Raw genomic sequence first — 25,194 nt, 5'->3', positions numbered from 1 at the left:
GTTGAACATTCTGAGAATGTCATTCAGCCAACTTTTTTCTTCTACAGAACAGGGTAAGGCTAATTTAAGTTTGTGTAAAGAAAAGGCATATATAGGTAGGTCTAAAGAAATATAATTTTTTCATTTGGTAATTAATTATTTTATTTAATGCTTTATTCAGTTGGTAATTTATTTGCCTAATTTAATACAGGGAATTTTGCCGGCATTTTTTCAAAAGTATAAACAATAATTTTATAGAATTTGGCTATATGTTAGTGTTCCAAAAAAGCACACTGATGCTTTTCTCCTAGTATTGTGTATTTTTTTATTTAAAACATCTTTGTGCATAGAAATGTTATGTTTTTTTTTTTGTTTGTTTGTTTGTTTTGTTTTTTGGTATTGTGGGCTAATTCCATGACTGCTGTCTGTCATTTTGAATGGTGTGGAAAAGCAACTTTAATAAATAAACGAATGGCTACCGCGATTAAATTAATCGCAAACAGTGGCCATTCATTTATTCTACATGCACTTGTCGATGTGCGTGATACGAGATATTTGTGTTAGCACTCCTGAAAGTGTCATGTTTGTAGCATCGGATCTGTATGCCATTAAGACCAATCCATAACAGTGCGAGTAATGCTTCACATACAATAAACTGGCTTTCAAGGATGTATACCTTGTCGTCATGATTAACACAGGCTAACGATTGGGGTAAATTCTGTCATGTGACACTATATTTTTGTGTTAATGCCAATTTTCTCGACAAAGTGTTTCCAAACCAGTTTTTCGTGACATTTGAAGTATCAACATTTATGTGTTAGTTAAACGGAAAAATATAATGTCGACACTTGTGAAATTTATTTATAATATATATTATATGCAATAATTTGCATTTCCATCAGCTTTATTTTGATACCATAATACTTTTTTCGCAAAAAATCCTTGGATGGAAACTTAGTTAGTGATGTCTTTTAGAGTACAAAGAAACAAGAAATATTTTAAAACAGTCAAACTTATTGATATTGAATGTTTCATTTTCTTTTTCATTTATTTTTATTCACAAATATTTACTTTAATGTTTCTGAGCATCCAGAGACCTCAGTTCTTTCATTTAAATTCACAGAGGGCAAAGTGGTCTTTTACGCTGGCTTTGAGCGGTGCAATAATGCCCTGGAGTCATGTGGAAGCTGCTTAAAGAAGTTTTTAACTGGATTACCATAACTCAACCAATTAACTGATATTACTTCTTTCACACCCACATTCCCAACTATCCCATTAAGGATCTTTCTGACTTTGATGCTCATTGGCTGTTAGCATTTAGCATAGCGTGGGCGGAGAGATTGTGTTTATGAAGCCCCCCAACCCTGTTTGTTGCTGTCTGTGTTCCTTACACAGTGCTCTATTGGACTGCAGAGGGTGAACTCCCAGGTAACCAGCTCATCAAGCTCTCTCCCACTCAGTCTAGCACTGTAAACTAGCTGCTAGAGTCCTGTAGACTGCTCCTCACCCCACTGCGTGACGGTTAGAGCCCAGTCGGGCTTCAACACCTCATCCATGCAGCCATTTTGGTTTTCCATGGTTTATTTTTGCAGTGGTCCAAACAAACAACTGAGATCTTGATACATGGGAGCATTTTATTTAAATGCTTCCAAAGCCAGTCGGTTGACCCACATAAGAGGGAACTTGCCCAGATATGCATTTATTTGAAAAGATGCATATTTTGCTGTTATAGACTTGCTGTCATACAAAGCCAAAATCTCATCTGCCCACTTGTACACTTAGCCTAAATTCATGCATACAGGCTGTGCAAACACATGACATTCTGCAACACAGATTTCCACATTTGTGCGCTTGCTCTGTAGTTTCATGCTTGTGATTGCACCCCATTACTAAATATGTAGCAGTGGCTTGAATGGAGCAAAAGCATTCACAGCATGTAGGTTCATTTGGTGCGGTGGACAGAATAGAGTCGATTTCGTTCGACTTTTCGCATGAACGTGGATGCAGCGGTATGATGGTTGGTGAGATAACTGTCTGTGTTCATCTCTGCAGTGCCAATCGGAGGTCTTAGAAAGCGGGACAAGCCAGAAAAAGACGAGCAAGGAGGGGAAAGGGTCCCTCAAGGTCAGCTGTCATTTATCTTTATCATACACGCATACACCAACTGCAACTGCTTAGCTAACATCACAGTGGAGTGTATTACGTCCTCTAGGGGTTAGGATGCAACAAAGGTGATGGGAGATGTGCTCCCCACAACCGTCAGACCAAAAGCCCAAAAAGACAAGATCATAGAGTCAATATTGATTTATTGGAAGTAATGTTTGTAAAATTGGGAAATAAGCAGCGGGTATTTTGGCTTCCGGGTGACCCCTGGCCCAAAGCAATAAACTTGAAGGAAATAAAATAGAATTAAATTAACCTAACTTACACTAATAAAACAGAACAGACAATATAAATAAACAGGTCAGGACACCCCTACGAACCTTTCTGCTTAGAGCACAGAATCAGACACTAATACTGGAGAGCACCAATGTAACAAAATCTCTAAGCTCTCAAACGCTGAGGTTTGGTCTGGCAGCTGGTGGTGGGCCAATCACCTTCGTACAGGTGCAGCATCCAAATTGAGAATCGGCAAAGTCTGGAACAGAACACTCAAAATGCAAATGAGATACACAGACAGAGGAAAAAAAGAGTACAAGAGCAAAAATGCACAAAATAACACAGAACGTAACAGGTGGTTGTCACTTTGATCTGTGTTGACTGTGTGTGTTTGTTTGTATCAGGTTTATCAGATGAGCCATCAATGCTCAGGCAAAGCTCCAAGACCCAGTCAGCAGAGGCAATAATGGACAAGTACATCAGGTACATGGAGAAACGGCCCACCCCCAGTGATGGAGCAGCTGTAGGACCCTATGTTGGACAAGGTTTGTCATACACTACTATCCAAACGTACAACCACAAAGGTAAAACCAGTACACACAATCTTCTGTAAAACTTTAACTTTGCAGTTACGTCTGTGAGACAAAAATGAATAATTAATTTTGTTAAATATTGTTTGGTTAAACTGTTTTTCTTAAATGTATTTAATAGAGCTGTCAAAATTAATGCATTACCACATGCAATTTAATTAAAGTTTACATTTTAATTAAGCGTGATTAATGCATTTACTGTTAATAAAGCATAAACCAACAAAAACACTGGTGGGATTAGGACAGAACCTTTCCGATGTGTCTGCCCTGAGTCATTACACTGACGGACACACCACAACAGCGATAAGAAGCAGCTCTTAACGCTATTTGATGTACAAAACAAGCCTAGATGGAACTTCTGAGAGAAAGCAAGTACTTTGCAGCCTCTGTAAGTTGTAATTTAATTACCACAGAAGCAGACCAACTCTTAACTATCACGAAAACGCAGAATGAGATGTTGTCTGCAGTGCTTTTCATGTGGAGTTCAAAGCGACGCTTGACTCTGGCATTGACGACGCCCTCACGCAAATCATGAACACGCCTTCACGATTGCTGTAGCAAAGCGGATAGCCACAGTCTCCCGGCTGATTAATATTGTGGAGGATGAGTTTAACAGATTTAATGCCCATTGCAATGAATATGCAACCTTTGGGGGGACTAGTTATTTAGACCTAGACTTTGGGAAATGTTTAATGTTACTTGAATTGGTGCTATTTTAGTACATTTCTATCTTTATACTGTGAAAGGCTATGTTTGGAAAATGTCAAATAAGCATTATATTGTTACACATTATTTTGCTTTCTTTCCTAAAAAGAAACGAACTACATTTTGACAAGAAAATAATTATATGTAGAGTTAAATTTCAGCACTTTCAAAATCTCGATTCATTCGATTTAAAAATTAATCGACTGAGAGCACTAGTATTAATTGTTTAAAAAATTTTTTTTTTTTTAATCATTTACACTAAAACTAAAGTTCTAAAGTATGCTTTGCTATGTGTTGTTAAAGAGCCGTGTAGGGAAGGAGACAGTGAGCATGACTCTCCAAAAGACGAAGCTCTGCAAAACATCTCTGCAGATGACATGCCAGACTCTGCCAGTCAGACGGCCCCACCTCAGTATAAGACGTTCTCCTTCAGGTCTCTCAGTCAAACACACACACGCTTACACTTCTATTTTTCACTAACTTCAGCTTTTGGTGAATGCCCCTGGAGCAACTTTGGCTTAGGTGCCTTGGATGTAATGGGCACAATACTCATGGCTTGCTCCTTAGTGGGTATTGAACCAGCAACCTTACTTTTACTGGTTCTGAGTTACTCACTTCAACATACAACAACCAAAACAAAACATAGAGTGAACTAAATAACTTATACATGCGTGAATATGTATATTTATTCCTATATAATGTATACATATTATGTATATTATCTTTCATCTCTGCAGTGATATTAAGAAGAAATTACGGATGGCACTGTGCTCAGCAGATTCAGTTGTATTTCCCATCATTCCTCCTGCAACAACACGCAACGGCCTCCCAGACCACGCAGACCCAGAAGGTTCCTATTGTCTATACCTGCCACCTCAATACTAGAAAGTTGTGATACTTACAGTTTTGAAGTTACAGTTTTTTGGTTAGAATTTAAATAAATGTAAGAAGGAAATTGTATACTGTATTTTAGGTCCTGTAACACTCGACCATTTCTTTTAAAGCTGATTTGTGTAATTTTTCAATTTTAAAATGCTTTATACGCAGGAACAACTTTAAGTAAGCCATGTTGATTTATGCAAAAAGTGTAAACACTGGCTCTGTGGTGCATTCAAAAATTGCTGTTTTTTGGATCATCCCGACCAGCCCGACATTGACCGTGGCTGATGTAATTCGGTTTGATGACACTAGTTATGATAAATTACACACTACAGATTTAAGATTTTCACAATTTTTAAACATCTGTTTGCTTTCAATAGTTTATTTTAAATGGTGCTACATTGTGAAAAATGAATTTTTAAAAGCACAAATATTCTGTAGTTTTTCAGATAATATGGTTATAAAAGCTGAATGCATAATAATTGTAAAAAGAAAATTCATTCTAATTATTTCATGTCAACTACCCGTATACTAAAGTCAACAGGATCCTTCCCATTTAAAATGAATCTTATTCTGAACTTATTTTTGTTTTTTTTGTTTTGTGGCTGTATACACATGGGATAAAAGTAGCTGTTATGCAGGTTCTGAGGTTTCAAAACACTGTGCATTTATGTCTGGCCCCTGTCTCCTCGCTCTCCTCAGACAATGAGATCAGGTGCTTTCTGAAGGTGCAGCTGGCGGAGGCTATTAACCTGCAGGATAAGAACCAGATGGCTCAGATCCAGGAGACTACGCGCTGCGTCAGCCACCTCGACCCCCGCACCTGCAGAAAACTGCTCACTGCCATGGCAGAGGACTACAGGTACACCCATTACTCTCGTTCTCTCTCTTTCTCCTAAAGTCTCACTTACTCTTTCTGTTTCATTGTCTCTCACTTTTACTCTCTTCTCTCACTCACAACCATTAATCACAATTTAAGGGACAAGTTTACCCAAAAATGAAAATGTTGTCATCCTTAACTCACCCCCATATCATTGCAACCCATTATTATTTTCTTGTGTATAGCAGACTTTTTTTTCTTTCGTCTTACTGCCAGGCTCCAAAAAGGCAACATAAGTGTAATAAAAGTAGTCCATATGACACATACGCTATATTTAAAGTCTTCTGAAGCCATGTGAAAACTTTGTGAAACAATTCGAAATTAAAATCGTTGGTCAACTGAGCTGTTTTCTGCCATTTAATGCCAAACAACATTGGTTCTTACATATATGTGCTAAACATCTACTTTTGTCTTTTGTCACGGAAGAAAGAAAACAATACTAGGTTGGAACGGCATGTGTAATAATGTAGAAAAAAAAATTGGGGTGAACTATTGCTTTAATAAAAGCTTGTGCTGACATATTTTTGGGCATGATTCCATAATGTGATTTGTGATGGGTCGTGTGTTAGGAAGCGGGCTCCATACATCGCTTATCTGACGCGGTGTCGGCAAGGCCTGCAAACATCTCAGGCTCATCTGGAGAGACTCCTGCAGAGAGTGCTGAGAGACAAAGAAGTGGCCAACCGTTATTTCACCACCGTCTGCGTCCGACTGCTCTTGGAACACATGGAGTCCAAAATGCTTGACTTCATCAAAGGTCTTTGTGTGCTCCATAAATCTCCATAAATATCAGAAATGTTTGTAGATTCATTGTTTACTGTTAATTGCATAATCCTAAAAAAATTCAGTGCATTATTTAGAATTTTACTCTGATCAGAGGTAGATATTTATCTCATTAGAGCCTGATTTCTCTTTTTGGATCCCCGCAGCATTTCAGGGTTGCACAGCAGCTGACGATAAGACTGCAGCAGTGGAGGATTTCCTGCGTGACTTGTATGGCGCTATGGCCCACGATGCCATTTGGCAGTTCGCCAGTGAGGAGCAGCTCCAGGACGCCCAGATGGCCATCGAACGCAGCGTCATGAACCGCATCTTCAAACTGGCATTCTACCCTAATCAGGATGGGGACATCCTCAGAGACGAGTGAGGGAACGCTTATATCTTGACTGTCTTTGTTCATCCATCTCTTTTTTTCTATTTCTTTTTGATCCTTACACTGTATCATAACCAGGTTAAAATAACCAAGTGACGTGATAAAGAATCGATTGCATCTCTCCATGTAAATCTGAATTCATAAAATGGATAGCTCTGATTGGATAAGCCAAATTTAAAGCCGTTGTAAAATGCTGCTTGGCAACTGCATTGCTTGACATTTCCTTGGTCACTTCCCCTGCATCTGAAATTGCCATTGGTTAGAGTATATACTGCATTTCATTAAGGATTCATTTCTCGTCCAGTAAAAAAAAATTATTTAGGTATGCAGGTGAATAGTATGAATAGATTCCGGACATACTTCATGTGCAAACATGGGCAATGTATATATACTGTATATAATGTGTATATATAATTTACTTTGCTCTAATAAGGAAGAATGCATATTCGGATGCAGCTTCAGTTTCTATATTCATTTCATCGTGCTGTGTAGTTAAATATCAAATGCCGAGTGTTCTGATTGTCACTTAATACGACATTTAGGATTTCAGTGAAGACAGAAAAATTACTTGAAGCTTGTGATTTCGTGCCTAATTAGGATGACGTTTCTTAAATGTCCCATATTATGTGATGTCTCCTCTCTTCAAGGCTCTTTCTGGAGCACATTCAACGTCTATCCAAAGTGGTGACGGCCAATCACAAGGCACTGCAGATCCCAGAGGTAACTTCTCACTACACCTCAGAATATGCTTAAAAATAAGGCAGAAAAAAGCAATCTGATTTGTTTTTGTGGATGTGTAGGTGTATCTGAAAGAGGCACCGTGGCCCTCAGCACAAGCCGAGATCAGGACGATTAACGCCTACAAGACCCCTCGAGATAAAGTGCAGTGTATCCTGCGCATGTGCTCCACTATTATGAACCTGCTCAGCCTGGCCAATGAGGATGCGGTACCTGGGGCCGACGACTTTGTCCCTGTGCTCGTCTTTGTTCTAATTAAAGTAAGTCAAGAGCCATAAACAGAATGATCATGGTGCAAATTGTACTAAGTCTGTAGTGCATTCTATAATAGCATTTTAATAGTTCCTGGTTCAAAGTCCCAAAACCATTAGTCGTGTTTCCACTATCGGGCCAGATGAGGGCGTGCTAGTGTGTGCCAGGGCCAGTTGCATTCCCACTGTCACTTACTGGGCTTCTTTGGGGCCAACAGTCAAACGCCTTTGGCCTGCCGATTACCCTTAGGCAAAAGAAGGCCAATTGGGGATTAAGGCGGTGTCAGTGTTAAAGGTGGAGTTTTGCTGAGTCAGGTCTTGCTTTCCACCAAGCAAAGACCAAAATAAGCAAACAAACGGCAGCTTCAGTTTCCACTAGTGTTGCCAAAAGTACCGGTACTTCGGTACCAAGTCGGTACTAAAATAAAAAAAGATGTAATGATACCAGATTTTCTGCAGTACTGGTAATACCTAGCACCGACTCAATCCGGTACCAGCGTGCAGTATGACTGACACACGACAGCTTTAAAATGCTCACAGGCTTATTTTGAATGCGTGCTCTGTTACTCCTTGAACACTGAAATGGACAATTATTCAAATTAAAATCGTGACATGTCCTAGTGTGATTTTATTAAACTACTGAAGGCTGCAATCTTACTGTGGAAGAGCTGCGTACTTTAAATCCGACCGCTCATCCACTAGAACTCCACAGATATTGAGAATCATTCAAGTTGTATGAGATGACAGAGCACTTATCTATTGTGAAGCATGCAGCACATGTAAAATATATATTTATATAATTAAAATCACAGCGTTTGCGCTTTAATCTCAGCTCAGCTTTATTTATATCACATTTAAAGAGTTGACCAATGTGCTTCACAGTAATACAATTTAAAACAACATTTCAAAATGACCACATTCACAAACACCAGTAGTCCAAAATACAAACACTCCAAAACTGTGTCCTACATTTCATTTCAGACTTAAAGGATAGTGTAAAGAGATGAGATTTCAGACGTGACTTAAGTCTTCAATGATCACGCTGCGCCGTGACGCAAACCGTTCATCCAGAAAGTGAAGCATCCGGCAAAATACACATCATAATAAAAGCATGATTCATAATAAAAGCTAGATGCCTGAAATTGATGAAATTGAATAAAAATATATTACAATTGTATAGTAAATGGAATATTCACTGTAATAATAATAATAAAAATATCACAAGCAAGACAGCTGTTGAATAAATGTTTGGCAAAAAAAGGCAATGACACGTTGAAAAGTTACATTTTTTTTACTTTAAATTGAACTTAAAAAAATCTGAAAAAAAATTATTAAAATAATTAAAAATAACTAAAGTGGAGTGTTCAATAGCACATTATCATATTAGCATATTTTTGCTGTGGTATCGAAATTGGTATTGAGAACTGTGAAATTTCACTGGTATCGGTAACGACTACTGAAATTTTGGTACCGTGACAACAACACAATGCCTTTTATTAAGCAGCTTTTAAGATGTAGTGAAAAACTACTAATCCATTAAAACAAAAGCAAAACTATCCATCTAGCATGTTTACATAGAAAAACAAAAAGTTGTTTGTTTGTGTATCTGTGCATGACTCTTTCACTTCTATTTCATTTCACCTTTCCATACCCGTTTTCACGTATGTGTGAGCACACACACCAGATTTTCTCAACTAGTAAGTGCACTTGGATGTGTAAGCATTTACATAGTGGGTTGTCAGATGTTATCTCGTACGTTAATTCCTCCCATCTCACTATCTCTCCCCCTCCCTCCAGGCAAACCCACCCTGCCTTCTGTCCACCATTCAGTACATCAATAATTTCTACGCCAGCAGGCTGAGTGGGGAGGAGTGCTATTGGTGGATGCAGTTCACTGCCGCCGTGGAATTCATTAAAACCATCGACGATCGCAAGTGAAGCAGAACAGCCACCTGTATGGGCAAACTGTAGGAAGGAGAGAGGACACAAGAGTGGACGACTACACTTCCCTTCACCTAGAGTGCACAGCGAGGTGTCAGCTCCGTCTGTATAGCTGTATATAGAGGCAGAAACACTTAAACTTTAAAAATGATCAAATACTAGGTATGATCATGGCAGGTTTTACTGTGGGGTATTAAATGAATAAAAAATTAATAATACAGCCAAGTGAAAATGGCTGATGGCGAATTTGCCTCTACTGATCTCGCTTATAACCCACATCTCTTTTTCTGTAGTACTGGGGGAGGTGCTGGGGCTTAGAATTGCATTTTATATAAAATATTTAGGAAGTCATTAGCTCTATTATAAGATACTTATCAAATAAAAAAAGGGACCATGAACTACTTGCAGTGATTATGTTCGTGTCGGGGCGCTCCAGAGGGGAATCAGTGATTCTAGCTTCCTTGTGTAAACCGTGCAATCTTAATCCCATTCATAGCTAACTGTCATAGATGAGTCATATCAAAGAACACATCACTATAGATGCTGCAAGTGTATCAATGTTACAGTTTATCGAATTAATCATGCCATTATTTTAATAGGGCAGCTTGTTCTATGAATGTAAACAGGTGTTGTCATTTATTGTACATTCTTTCCTATGTTTCCCAGACAATTTGAAAATAAGGGCCCACATATTTATATAAAAATAAATTTTTTATTTATTACTTAACTCCTGTATTTAATCCTTTTTTATATATTTACAGACTTGTTCAATGAATTTGTTGGACAGATGGCAGTTCAGTGCACAATTTGGTTAAGAACTTCTAGTAATACAGTACATTATAAAACTCACAGAGAGCTGCTAAAACAGGGTGTCTTCACATTAGCGGATTTCTGTTTGGAGTTGTAAATTAGTGCCTTGCAGATATTTGCAGTATATAACACTGGTTCTTTTAGTTTTGGTAGATTTTCTGCCACATCTTGGATTTCCTGTTTTCCTAGATGAGGAAGTCCGACCCATCAAAGGCAAGCCATGCAAAACAACAGTACTGTAGCATATTAATCTGCAAGTAAACATTAAATGAATGCACTAGAAACATGACCAACTAATGGACATTTAGAACATGGATTTCTTTTGTTGTATATGTGGGAAATTATTATTAAAAAGCATCTTGACTGCTAGGTCTTCCAAAATATTCTGTTGTATGTGATCATACCTATTCATATGAGATGTATTATGAAGAAGGCTCAGTGGGTTTCAACGCGTCTCATTCGATAACGTGGTCTTGATCATTACCGCTGTTAACCCTAAGAAAATATGTGTTTTCGGTTAGCTCGTTGCTTGTGTTAAGTTCCATGTATTGTTTCAGTATCCTTTACTAGTTTGATTCAAAGCCATGTTAATTATGCAGATCCCAAGTAAAAATACTAGCTAGGAGGGCTATTCCGCTGCCTACAAAAGACTCCCAAATTTACAGTAGTGCCTCTTATTTATTAGTTTAGGGTATGTTTTGAGTTTAGACATCTAAGAACATTGAAACACTGTGGCATCCTCATCTACAGTACTTGAGGACTGATAGGTAATTGTTTAAGTAGGATAGTATGATCTGATATAGTTGAGAATAATGCGTCTGTGTTGTGATGTTCAATGTGCTGTAGGCTACCTCGTGTCATTTCCATACGAGCTAACTCATTCAGTCTTTCATACATGATTTGTGTTCATAACTGTCTTTGCAATTGATATCAAATTAATGTTAAGGGGGAAATGCATTCATCAAACCAGAGTATAGAATATTATTTGTCTATCAATATCTTTTAATATCTTCCCATTAAACTCTGCACATAGAACTGTAGCCTTGATATTTTGATACTGTGTTGTCCAAGATTTTCCCCTTTAAATCTTTTTTTTATTTTTTTTTTATGATCACCTGTGCTCAAAGATTGCAGGAAAATGTTCTGCAGTAGGGTTGGATGTTGATATCAGTCGTAAAATTAGTAGATGCACTTAGAACAATTAGTTCTACCTCCTACCATGCTATTACAAAAGGGATGACTAAACTGTTGTAATGCCTTCTTTTCCACTAGCTTTTGTGGCCATTAGAGCTCTTTACAGATTTTATTTCTGTCCATCTGATTTGAATGGTGCATGAACTCAGTATACCGATTGCCAGTTGCTAAGCCATGTAAAATCTCTGCTCTTGCACAAAATGTACCCATCAGCTGTAAGAATTTGTTTATTTGCAGTGCACTTCGAAACATTTATATTCTATTTTATTCATTTTACTTTATTTTTTTAAAATATGATCCAATATAAACATTTCACCCTTTCAATATGTTCTGTATATGGAATCGGATCGTATTGATTTATAACTTTAATGTTACAAATGGCTCAGCCTAAAGTGTTTTCCAAATCTTTGGTACTCTGGTTGCAATTAATGGATATTTTAACATTTATCAGCAATTTCGCATCTGCATCTTTGTAAATTTAGTTACCAAAAGAGTCAGACTATATTTTCACATTTTCGTAACATGTACTTTTACTGAGTTTTTTTTTTTTTTTTTCGTCTGTGTGTGTTAAGTCTGTCCTAACAAAAAGATGCAGCTTGAGGTTCGTGTAACCTGTGGCAAACAATTGAAAGATTTCATTTGCTCATTGTCTTTTTTCTTTTCTTTTTTTTCCCCTTGTGTTTTGCTCAAGACTGAAGGGTTGATATTTTGAATACAGTTTTGTGCAATCTGAATAATCGGCCATATTCAAACCCACAAGGCTAACAGCATAATGTTTGAGGCCTGCGATATAATGCTGTTTGGATAAAATTTACTACGATCTATTTAAAGACTCTGGTTTGCTTACTTCAACACAAACTTGCATACCCCACCAATGCGGTAGTATAAACAGGGTTTTGGGGGACTGAAATTTTTAAGACTCAGACAGAACTGCCGTAATGTTAATATCTGCACAGGTATGCTGACTGAGGCATTGTACTATCTGTATTCATTTTGAGCCTTACTATCCTGATCATATTATGTTGGACCTCTATTTTGAGTGAAGAGCATGCTAATGATACATAGAATTATGGATGATGGTTTACATTTGTGAGCTTAGATTGTCAAGCTCCTGTTGCAAAGGTATTTTGTGTATTATGTGATCTAATATAAATCTGTACATATTTCTTAAAAAAAAAAAAAAAAAAAAAAAAATATTAAAAGAGATTTTTGCCGTGAACATGCAATGTCTGTTTTTAAGCCACATAGGTCTGTTGCAATCTAGAACACATCTAAGTATGCCAAGTTGGATTATCTAATTCACTGTTTTCTGAAAGTTTTTATTGTGTAAACCCTACCCTTCACAAAAGCTCATTGCAAAGCCAAGGTCAGACTGTGGAATGACTTTCTTTGCAATCGATAACCACAAACCAATCTCTTCATGTAGTGCAACTGATGAAAATTTCAATCAACAAGGAGAATACATAACTACTTTTTAAAAGCCAAGCCTTCTCAAAACATCTTGCCTTGACTGATCCCTATGCAGTGGGATGTCTGATGTGACCTCAACAGTGAGCATGTCATTTGGCTCAAATTATGACGAAACCAGGGCCACCACAAATAGCAAAGCCCTCTATGCTCGCCAAGCATTTAATTACCACTGACAACTGTATAGCGGATTTGTAATTGGAAATTTTCTCAGTGTAATAGACTCTCTCTGCTCAACCCTTACCACTCCAGTGCTCTAATTGTAATCTTTCCATCAGAGCAAAAGAACACAGCGGGGTGCCTTTGCTTCTCTTGATGATATCTCAGATTGTTCATTTAAATTCAAATTTGGCCAGAAAAAGGATAATTAGTTGCATTAATAACCCAAAATGACTTGCATGGTTGGGAGATGAAATGGCTTTTGTTTAGGTGAGATTGGACGAATATCGGCAGCCCGCTGTGTGAGATGGAGGAAACAGGCTAGTGATATGAATAAACTTTGATTACACAATACGAGGTCCTCACCCCTCATCTAAGCACATTTGGCAATCCTATTGCAATGTTGTTGTCGTTTATCCATTTGTAAACAAAGGTTCTTGAGGGTTTGGTGATTTAATTGTGCATGCTGGATTTGGGAATGGGCTTTGTCTGATGCAACTGTGTTACATATTGATGTCAGATTGTTGCATGAAGATCTAAACAGCCTGAGGGCCAAGTCCAGATGGCTCTGAAATCACAGATCATCAGTCCAGTGAGGTTCACACATGACTACTCACACACACACACACACACTCTCATACATTATACTCATAAAGTATCTCTGTATCCATGCTATTCACTTCTGTCTTTGAATGTTAGGCTTGTTTTTTTTTTTTTTTTTTTTAATTCAGATGGTTTGACATTCGCAGCTAGAATAACAAGAGTGGTTTTCTTCAGTCCAACACAAAAGGTGAATTTTTGAAGAGTATCCTGGCTACTCCTTTCCATTTAATGACAGTGAAGTAAGACTGGGGCTGTAATGCTCCAAAATGACTGGCCGATTTCCAATCAAAAGTGATCACCCCAATGCCCTACTCACTATGAAGGACAGAGCTCTTCATGTGGGCACTCTGAAGAGAGCATAAAATAAAAATCTTGTGAAAGTGCCTTGTGTGAATTTCTTTTACTTTTTTGTTTGGAACGACCTTTGAGTGGCGTCCCCTTTCCGAAGTGCCCTTCAATGGTGCAAAAATGCAGTTTGGAAAACGGCCAATATATAATAGTCATAAAAGTGGTCCACACGACTTTTGCTTTTAATACAAAGTCTTCTGAAGGTCAGTGATAGCTTTGGGTAAGGAACGGACCAAAATTTATTGGTGGTTCACCGAATCTTGATGGTCATGAGCAGGTTTGGGTAAGTTACTTAAAAATAGTAATCCACTAGAAATTAGTAATTTGGGGGCCTGGGTAGCTCAGTGGTAAACTACGCTGGCTACCACCCGTGGAGCAAGCTAGTTCGAATCCCAGGGCGTGCTGAGTGACTCCAGCCAGGTCTCCTAAGCAGCCAAATTGGCCCGGTTGCTAGGGAGGGTAGAGTCACATGGGGTATCCTCCTCATGGTCACTATAATGTGGTTCATTCTCAGTGGGGCGCGTGGTGAGTTGAGCATGGATGGCGTGAAGCCTCCACACACACACTATGTCTCCGTGGCAACGTGCTCAACAAGCCACGTGATAAGATGCGCGGGTTGATGGTCTCAGAGGCGGAGGCAACTGGGATTCGTCCTCCGCCACCCAGACTGAGGCAAATCACTACGTGACCACGAGGACTTAGAGTGCATTGGGAATTGGACATTCCAAATTGGGGGGAAAAAAATAAAATATTAAAATTTTAATCACATTACTTTACTAATGACTTTATTTAAAAAGTAATCACATTACTAATTACTTTTAACTTTTAAGTGATGTCAATCAAAATAATGTCTATATTTCTTCCTTGTTCATTGTTACACACAAGTCATACACTCAGCTCCTCACATTTCTCCTTCACAATGACTTACGGGGCCATAATAAATATTTTATTAGAAATCAGCATAACCCCATAATTTACTGAAAAGTTATTAAATTAATTGAAAGTCAGTAACTAATCTGATTACAAGAATTTAAAATGTAATGCATTACATGACTTTTTAGTAAAAAAAAGAAAAGAAAAAGTAATTAGAATACAGTAACTAATAACTTTGTAATTTGATTATTCCCAACACTGGTCAATAGAGAATAACAATGTTCAATTCATAAGGAACTTGCTTGACTAAAGGTAACATGACATTTTACAAAGATGAATTATTGTTTTAGTACCTCTGAAATCCAACTGGTAGATTCGTTCAATGATTTGGTCACAGCAGTTGAAGCTCACTGAAGCGGAAGATTATCAGTGACTAACGTTTACAATTTTGGTCTGTTTTCTTCAAAAGACGTTGAATAAAGTGCACGAGTCATTTTGGAGCAGCCCTAGTTCTCCACTTTTGTTAAACTGAAAGAGTGGCCAGGATATTCTTCAGAAATTCACCTTTTGTTTTCTATGGAAAAAAGGAAGCCTTAATTATGACGGAATTTTCATTTTTGGGTAGTGTTCCTTTGAGGCAGACATGCTAATGCAAAATGAGCCTATCAACAACATATTTTTCAAAATTTAGTCAATTTTTAATTGTTCAGCCTAGTATTCCCACCTCAGAGTATGAAAGTTTAATTAACACCTGTACCAGTATAAAGCTGCTCAAGATAACGCAGCGCGAAAGTCAAAAAGCGATTGGGGGTTCGACAGAATTATGTCATTAAATCTCCAGATTCGAACGTGCCTTCAGTGACCGCCAGATGGCAGCCGCACCATTTGCGAGCTGCGCATTCTCATTTCGCTGAAACAAAGAACACGTGCAGCTACTGTATCAAAGACAGACACACCATTTTGTGAAACCTTCCTTTCAAATGTATCATTTTACAGAAAAGTAATATTGATACATTTTTCAAAAAAATAGTCTCCAAATTGTAGTTGTATTATGTTAACATACTTTATGCATAATCCAGATTAGATGTACAACAGCTAAACAATAATCTTATAATGAAACGAAGTTACCATATCCAAAAGAACATTATTATTATTATTATATTTTCTGTTTTTCTCTTATGCATTACAATTTAACTTAAAATTCTCAAAAAAATATGTTGTTAAATGTATATATTAATAGATATATTCTAAAATAATATTGTAATATAAACTATTATAAAATATATTGTTTTACTGTATATTTAAAGTCTATAGTATGTGTGTGTGTGTGTGTGTGTGTATATATATATATATATATGATCTTTTTTTAACCATTATTCTCAAGAAATTAATTCTAGTCATTTTTTTCTCTGATATTGTTCATTGACACTTCCATGTTAAATAAATAAAATTGAGGAAATGTATGGCTCTTGTCCATTTGTACTTTAGAGAAACTACTCTTGCCTAAAGCCTCTAAAAATGGCTTCCTAAATGGAAAATAAGATAAAAGATTTTTTTTAAATACTGCTGCTCAAATAAGTTTAACAAAAAGTGTTACTTATGCAAAACTTCCTGAAATAATTAACTGAACCACACAAGTCTCAGAGCTTGTTTTGCCTAAGTACTTTTTTACAATTGAGTTTACCATCAGTCTTCACCATCAACTAACTGTTTAGAGGCACCATGAACCAATGCGCAAAATCGATAACCGAATTTATGATATCCCTGCATCCTCATAATCTCAGTCATTCATAATTCAGTCGGTCAAATTATGCAACACAGTTCTGATGATGCCACTGGTATTTATTGCATAGATGAAGTGTGCCCACGTGTACCACATTTTGGGAAAAATACACTGATGTCCTACTGGTTTTGGAAGCCTTTTGAGATGTTTGTTTGGCTGACCTTCTCATATGCATGCTTCTCGCATAAACTCAGTTGTTTCACTCTCTGTCCACACTTAATAAAAGTTCCAACACAACTGCAGTGATATTGAAGCATTAGAAGATGAGGGTGATAAAAACATCCCTACACATATGAGAACAAACAAAACAAGGCAGCAGCATGTCAATTAAATTAAAGGGGGAAGCTAAATGAACAAAATGTCAAACGCACATATTAAAGCGAAATGAAATAGCCCTGAGGAGCTTGCGAGACATGCAGATTAGAGCTCAGGAGGATCCACAGAGATGTAAATAATGAAACCCGGCTCAACCTCCACACACTGGTATCGCAGCATGGACATGGGAGATGTTCAGTATCCAAACCAAATATCCAGAATCTTCAGTTCCAAACATGTTATTCACTTATAAATAAGCATGAGTTGAGCTGACTGATTAAATTGAGTTAGTGAAGAGCATGAACGAACACACCAGTAAAGTCCTTTGCATTAAGAAGCTGTGGATGTTTGCAGTTTATGCAGCCTTCTACAGTAGATAAGCTTATTATACGTATAAATATTATATAAATATCTTGTAAGAATATTAGGGGTTTAGGTTCTAAGGCCTGTTTTATTATATATGTGAATTGTTTTGTTTAATAGAAAAAAGTGTCCTTTATTTTTTATTTTTAGCTGGGAATATCCTTTTAAAAACCCTATGAAATTGCTTGACGGGCTCACTTTTCTTTCCTGTGATGATTCCTCTATTGATACAGGTATTTTTGTTGGGGAATACTGAAGGGCATGTCTTTTTTCTTTTTTTTTCATAGCTAAAAGGATTTATGTCAGAGCCATGAACCATGGTTTGCTACTTAGTTGTTTGCCAGTGGCATTAGTGAAAAGGACATTCTCATTCTAGAGAACATTTTATTGAACAAATATCTGTATAGTACAAAATGATTAATCAATAGTTTTGGTCCGATTTCCCAGTAGAGAAAGTCTGTAAATTATATAATTATGTGGGTGGTTCTTCAACTTTGGGCACTTTTATGTCCCAGGGGTTGATTTTTATTAAAACTAACAGATTTCAACTGTTTTCTTTTTATTATATGATGGTCAGCTGACTTGGAAACTTTTCGCCAGGCCATTTAATTTGGGTACTTTTCAAATGCCTTTTCTGTATAATTTAATTTTTACTGTTTTAGCCTTGTTCCAGCCCAGATTCTTTAATATTTAACTATGAAATCCATAAAAAAATTATTACACATTTACATCTATGATAATCTTATCAAAGAGTTAAATAAATATAAACCATTTTGAGTTTTATTGTGTGAAAATGACTTCTATCTATTACGAATGTCCCATATTTGGGGTGTCGTTTCCACCACACCAAAAACAATTTATTTGCTATATATAGTATTTCTGTTACTGCTCATCTCCTGGGATTTTCATGCACAACGGTCTCTAGAATTTACTCAGAATGGTGCCAAAAACAAAAAACATCCAGTGAGGGGCAGTTCTGTGGATGGAAATGCCTTGTTGATGAGAGAGGTCAGCGGAGAATGGCCAGACTTATTCAAACTTACAAAGTCTACGGTAACACAGATAACAGCACTGTACAATTGTAGTGAGAAGAATATCACCTCAATGCTATTCTGAGATGAGGGTTGGTGCTGTTTTGGTGGCATGAGGGGGATCTACACAATATTAGGCAGGTGGTTTTAATGTTGTGGCTGATTGGTGTAAATATATATACAGCTCTGGAAAAAATTAAGAGACCACTGCAAAATTATCAGCATCTCTAGATTTACTATTTATAGGTATGTGTTTGAGTAAAACACAAAAAAATTCTTCAAGGATAAGCTTGTATGTAGCTTGATACGTGCGTCCTTCACAAAGATGAATCTGCCCGATTCCAGCCTTGCTGAAGCACCCCCAGATCATCACCGATCCTCCACCTGGTCGTCAAATGTTAGACAGAGACCTGGAGAGGCCTTCAAGACACAATGTCTCGCACCCAATTTGGTGGAGGATTGGTGATGATCTGGGGGTGCTTCAGCAAGACTGGAACCTGGCAGATTCATCTTTGTAAAGGACGAATGAATCAAACCTCATACAAGGTTATCCTAGAAGAAAACTTGCTTCCTTCTGCTCTGATTATGTTCCCCAACTCCGAGGACTGGTTTTTCCAGCAGGATAATGCTCCACCTCACACAGCCAGGTCAATCAAGGTGTGGATGGAGGACCACCGGATCAAGACCCTGTCATGGCCAGCCCAATCTCCAGACCTGAACCCCATTGAAAACCTCTGGAATGTGATCAAGAGGAAGATGGATGGCCACAAGCCATCAAACAAAGCCAAGCTGCTTGAATTTTTGCATCCGGAGTGGCATAAATCACCCAACAGCAATGTGAAAGACTGGTAGAGAGCATGCCAAGACGCATGAAAGCTGTGACTGAAAATCAAGGTTATTCCACCAAATATTGATTTCTGTCTCTGTCTTCTGACTCTTCCTAAGTTAAAACAGTATTGTGTTGTTTAAAAATGAATATGAAATTGTTTTCTTTGCATTATTCCAGGTCTGAAAACATGGCATCTTTTTATTATTTTGACCAGTTGTAATTTTCTGCAAATAAATGCTCTAAATGACAATATTTTATTTGGGAGAAATGCTGTCAGTACTTTATAGAATAAAACAAAAATGTTCATTTTACTCAAACACATACCAATACATAGTAAATCCAGAGAAACTGATCATTTTGCAGTGGTCTCTTAATTTTTTCCAGAGCTGTATATATAAAAGTGTCAGTGAAGAGCATGCTTAAGATTAATTGTGAGACAAGTGATTTTCAAAGAAAACAAAGGTAAAACTTTACAATAAGGTTCCATTTGTTAACATTAATTAACAACATGAGTTAAAATGAACTAACAATACTTATTAGGCATTTATTAATTTTGATTTAAAATCAAACGTATTTGTTAATGCACTATGAACTAACAATGAACTAACAATGAACAATTGTATTTGTATTAACTAACATTAACAAAGATTAATAAATGATGTAAAAATATATATTGTTAATTGTTTGTTCATGACACATAATGCATTAACTAATGTTAACAAATGGAAACTTATTGTAAAGTGTTACCAAAACAAAAATAATCAATGTAAATACCAATTGTGTGCAGAATACTTTTATTAGGTGTCCTTTCCAAATTAAATCAAATTATGCAAAAAGTGTGAAAATTGTATTTAATTGTGTGTATTTAGGATACATCAAGTGTTGGCTATGAAATTAGCCTTAGTAACACAAAGGAGTCTGCCTTTTTATTTCAAAAACGTTAAAATGACTTTCTGCATCATTGTCATTTCCACCACGAATTCTGTTAAACACAATACAGAATCTGAGATGTGGTAAAAATGACACTGTGGTGGGAATTTTCAAAACTTTCAGAAAAAAGGACAAAAAGGACATAAATCTCCTGTGATGCAAATACTGTACATAAAGTACACTGTTGGACATTGTTAATAGACAAAAATAAATAAATAAATACCAATGTGTGAGAATGTTAACATTTTGTAACAAAACTACTTTCTAGAAGTCCATAGTGCTAAAAGTGCCCTGGGATAAAGAAACTCCCATGTATATTTGCTAAAAGGGATTTTTGTCAATGTTTAGGAGTACACTAGCACATAGATGGCCTCAAAGATAAAGCACATTAACTAAAAGCCATAAAACTCTAATTTTGGTTTCATGGTGTCTTTAAGCTCACTTTGTGTCTTCACATGCACGTTTTCATCTCAGCCCATAGAATGCTCATCTGAGATGTTGATATATTTTATCTCAGACATCTCTGAAGTCCACCACCACGATCCATCAGACATGCTTCATCTGTAGCCAATGGCTCCCTCTGAGTGAGAGCGATCTGGCCTAAGTATGTATGCTTGACGCCTGCTTTGCTGATTTCTGTCAGCGTTAATATGAGCAATGAGCTCTGAGCTGTGCCACTGACGTGCCTGAGGAAACTAAATTGACAGGGACATAGATTTCACCACTACACCAGTATCAGATAGTGGCTCGGTAGTATTTTTTGCACTCATCTGACCGGTTTCAGTCACGCTGCCTTGTCCCTTAAGCAACAGGTGACAGAAGTTACAAGCAAATGTGTCTCTGGCCACAGCGGCCCCACTTTGACCCAGGGCAGGCTGTCTGGCGACGTGCCCGATGTAAAAGTGAGCTGTGAGCATGTCGGTTCCAGACATGCAGTGGGTAGAAGATGTCAAATCGTGTCTTCATCGCAGAACAGTTTAATCCACGTTTGAGTAAAGAAACAGGAAACATCTCAAATGTGGGCCGACATGCTTATAACTCTGCAGAGACTTTCGGAACACATGCATATTCACAGCAGAAAGCTTTTGTCATTTTCTGTTTATCTGATCAGGGTGTTTTGTATCAAAAAAATCTTAAAGCATCTTAAAGCAACACTTAAATACTAAAACATACGAATAATATAATAAATTGTATCCTTGTAATGCCTTTCTTAATTTAATCTCAATTTTAGATTATTTTTCTTTTTCATTCCTGAAATCAACTTTTCTTCCTCTCTCTCTCTCTCTCTCTCTCTCTCTCTCTCTCTCTCTCTCTCTCTCTCTCTCTTTAGCTCTTAACAACTCTACACTTTAATACAACTCAAATATATAACTTAACTTGTCTGAATCAACCTGACTACATTAGGTTACACAAACAAAACTAATTTAAAGAGTTTGATGAGGTAGAAATTCCTCAGGTATAGATACAAAATAATGTAGCCATAACTGTATTGTTAAGGTTTTTTTTTATTTTTTTTATCATTTTCTCTTTTTTTTTTTTAGTAAACAATATAGGCCACCAGTAATTAAATGTTTGGCAACATGACACAGACTGCTGTTATGCAGAAACTTAGTTTGAATTACACATTTTAACTTATGTGTGTCATCAAATCCTGCCAGGTGAGAGCTCCTGCTCCCTATTTCTCCTTTTTTTAGATGCCCTAGTTCTTATTCCACCCTCCATTTCTCTCTTCTTCTCCCCTGGTTGCCTGGAGTATGCCCTGCAGGTATTTAACACAGGGCTGACTTTTCTGCTGTGCAATGCTGTTTTACAGGGCACAGGCATTAAACAGGGCTGCTCCTGGCTTCCCTGCCCTGCTTGTCAGCCCAGCAGGCTAACAATGGTGAATTTGCTCGGTATTAAAGAGGCTCTTGTCGAAAAGCCATGGTGTGATAGCACCGCTGCTTAGTCCAGTGTCCTTCTGACCATTAATGCCCCAGCACTTAGTCTTATAGGCACGACTGCAATGTCCAATAGAGTTTTACACAAAAAACAAAACCATGGGAAAACGATTTTTTTCTGTCACAGGTACAGTGATTTCGGTGACAGACAACTCATTCGAAAACGTCTGTGCATTGTAGATTGCATGTCATTTCAGCAGACATTGTGCTAAGATTAATACACTACTGTATGCTTGTCAACCTGTTTAGTAGGAGGCTATTTAAATCGAATATTGTCATGGATATAGAAAAATACTATTCCACCGAAGCCCAATGAGGTAATTCGATTAGCCTTCTAAAATGGGAAATCTAACGTGAACTAGCTCACAACTCATACAAATCTGATTTAAAAAGACATTAATAGAGAAGCCTAATGGGAAAAATGTCAATTAAGCATTGATTGTCCTGAAATGAATGTGCTCAGTGTCATAGCAGAGATGTGTGTGTGTGTTTGCGAGTGTGTGTATACGTGTCTGTTCCCAAAGCAACCGACATAAGTGTGTGACCTCGGCCCTGTGACACAGAATGGCGCAGCCGCCACAGGAGATGTGTTGTTGTAACCTCTCTCTCTCCCTCTCCTCACCACTCTGTCACACAGCTATAGCTGCTCACCCATGGAGGGGACGACGACACTATATATTAATTGAGGGTTTTCAGAAATAATAATAATAACAATAAAAAATACCTCTCAACCATATCTCTCCCACTCCAGCCAGCCCCCTGCTGTCAGACTACATTAAGAGTAGCATGTAGAGAGAGACAGACAGAGAGAGAGAATGAAAGAGAGAATGAGAAAGAGAGAGAGAGAGAGAGAGAGAGAGACAGTGGGGGGGGGGGGGGCAATGGAGAAGGCGAGACACCATCTCATCTCTCCTGAAGGCAACAACAATTTCCCTCCATTGCAACAAGGTACAGCCTAAACTGATAAATTGCTGATTAAATGACAGCCACACTTCACTTGCTCTCTCCAATCACACACACACACATGCAATGCCCACCTTAATTTCACACGTTTCTGCTATTCGCTACCTTCTTGGCCTATCAATTCTGCCTAATAGCAAGAGGCACTAAAACACCAGGGCCTGACAGACTCAGATCAAGAATGATGAACATCTCTTAGCAGTGAGAGAAGCATCTTCTCAGTCTCGACTTCACTGGACGCCTGTAACTTCTTATGCAGAAATCAGCTGGAGCTTAGACTGACAGTGCAAGCTGTGTCGACATGTCTTGGTTAAGAATGATTGTCGAGAGAGTCAAACAAATTGGTTTGTTGATACCGTGAGAGCCATTGAAGGCATTATAACTGAATTATGTTTTATGGTGTGCAGAGGAGAACATTATCCATAGAAACTTTCATCAACATACAGACTTTTCCCTGACAACAAAAGTATGTTGACAAATCATCTACTCAACTTTTAGAGTGTTTTCTTATGTACAATACATTGCTAGAACGTAACCTGACGGATGTTAGAATGACATTTAGTAGACATTTTTGCACCATTTATGATTTCAAATGTTTATTAAATATTTGTACACAAGTGTGATGTTTAAAATATAGCACAATACATTCTTTGTATACAATACATTCTTTGTATACAATACATTCTTTGTACCTACATTCTTCAGTAGGTACGTGCATATTAAAAACTGTAATTTCTTTTATATTCTTTAGCATCTATAAAAAAGTTTAATATCAGTGTTAATATTAAATGAAAATAATGCCATGTTTTTCAAGTGTGTCTTAATTAAAGAGGCCCTATTATGCTTTTTGGGATTTTACCTTTCCTTTAGTGTGTAATATAGCTGTTTGTCCTATATTCTCTCCCACAGACAACACTGCTCAAGAACTACACGAAACGGCTGGTTTGTAGTCCAGCCATTTCATCCGTAAAGTATCTATGTCACTATGTAACACATTTGCATAATGCCCACCTAATGGCTACTTTGGCCCGCCCTCAAACAAAGGTAGTTATAGCCGAGGCCCGGATGAGTTGGGTTAGTGTTGTTGCCTTGTCGAGAAGACGCTGTTTTCTTCACTGCAAAAGCAAAACCTCTTTGTTTGGACTTCCAAAGGCAGACGAATTGAAGAATCAGTGGTTAAAATTAATTTTAGTTATTTAGCAGTACAATCACAACCAATGCTGGATTTTCAAGACGTTACTCCTGAAAGATGGTGCAGTTCCCACTTTGTTGGGACAATCTGGCACTTCAGGATCACAACTTGTAAGTATGCTTGATTATTTGTAGATTTATCTGCTACCCAGAGTTCAAATGCAGAGTTTTGTGTTGTAGCTACGGTGTACACCCAGTGCACAGTTGTAGGCCTCTACTAACCTGCTAGCTAATGTTATTGTGTTGAAATAGTTTTGCTAATCAGCTGTGGGCCCACTTTTACCAACAATTGTGTAGAATTATGCAGATTGTTTGTCGTTCTTACTATCATGAATAGTGATCAAGTGTAGAGATGGATTTATTTTTACAAACGGTAATTTTACATCTGCAATCCACGGTAGTGCTTGGCTAACTTGCTATGTAATGTTTTTGTCTTGGTAAGGGTTTACTATTCTGCTGTGGGCTGATTTTACCTAAAACTGTGTAACAAAAGAGTCTTATATAATTATATAATTACAAGCTGTAAATTTACGTCCGCTATCCACGGTAGTCCACGGCTAACTTGCTCACTAACTCTCTAATACCACCGGTAATGTCCATCTGGGAGTAAGCCTCTGTTCTCCGTTCATATCTCGGGTGAAAAAAGTTCGGTTACACCCATTCCAGCAAAAGATGACTAACTTAGATGCACTACATGTCTTTTACTTGAAGCTTTGTTAGGTTCACAATAATCAACAGTGTATTTGTAAGAAAGCTACAAAATTAAAACTTACCACTATGAAATGTCCTTCTCAAGTCATGCTTGCGAAGGTGGTTCGGGTTGATCAACTTGTTCTTCCAAACTTTCATTATCGGACTCAAACTGGTGGCAAAAACTGACTGCATTGTTACCATAGTTACAGT

At 37.5% G+C, this 25,194-nt stretch overlaps 1 protein-coding gene across 5 annotated transcripts in view; it reads left to right on the top strand.

The window, feature by feature from the left end:
* LOC127414761 (GTPase-activating protein and VPS9 domain-containing protein 1-like) overlaps positions 1-12,718 on the top strand; it is a 66,451-nt gene extending 53,733 nt beyond the window's left edge. For all 5 annotated transcript variants that reach the window (XM_051653024.1, XM_051653021.1, XM_051653023.1 and 2 more), the window contains 10 exons: positions 2,032-2,103; positions 2,763-2,903; positions 3,957-4,086; positions 4,391-4,503; positions 5,235-5,394; positions 5,982-6,169; positions 6,342-6,555; positions 7,213-7,285; positions 7,366-7,563; positions 9,352-12,718. In XM_051653024.1, the coding sequence (XP_051508984.1) occupies positions 2,032-2,103; positions 2,763-2,903; positions 3,957-4,086; positions 4,391-4,503; positions 5,235-5,394; positions 5,982-6,169; positions 6,342-6,555; positions 7,213-7,285; positions 7,366-7,563; positions 9,352-9,492 (1,430 nt within the window). In that variant the 3' untranslated portion in view covers positions 9,493-12,718. The remainder of the gene's footprint in view (positions 1-2,031; positions 2,104-2,762; positions 2,904-3,956; positions 4,087-4,390; positions 4,504-5,234; positions 5,395-5,981; positions 6,170-6,341; positions 6,556-7,212; positions 7,286-7,365; positions 7,564-9,351) is intronic.
* Positions 12,719-25,194: the final 12,476 nt, after the last annotated feature.

Source organism: Myxocyprinus asiaticus, chromosome 24 (genome assembly GCF_019703515.2).
Source record: "Myxocyprinus asiaticus isolate MX2 ecotype Aquarium Trade chromosome 24, UBuf_Myxa_2, whole genome shotgun sequence".
Taxonomy (NCBI): Eukaryota; Metazoa; Chordata; class Actinopteri; order Cypriniformes; family Catostomidae; genus Myxocyprinus; species Myxocyprinus asiaticus.
The sequence above is the reverse complement of the archived record's forward strand: the minus strand, read 5'-3'. Positions and strand labels throughout refer to the sequence as shown.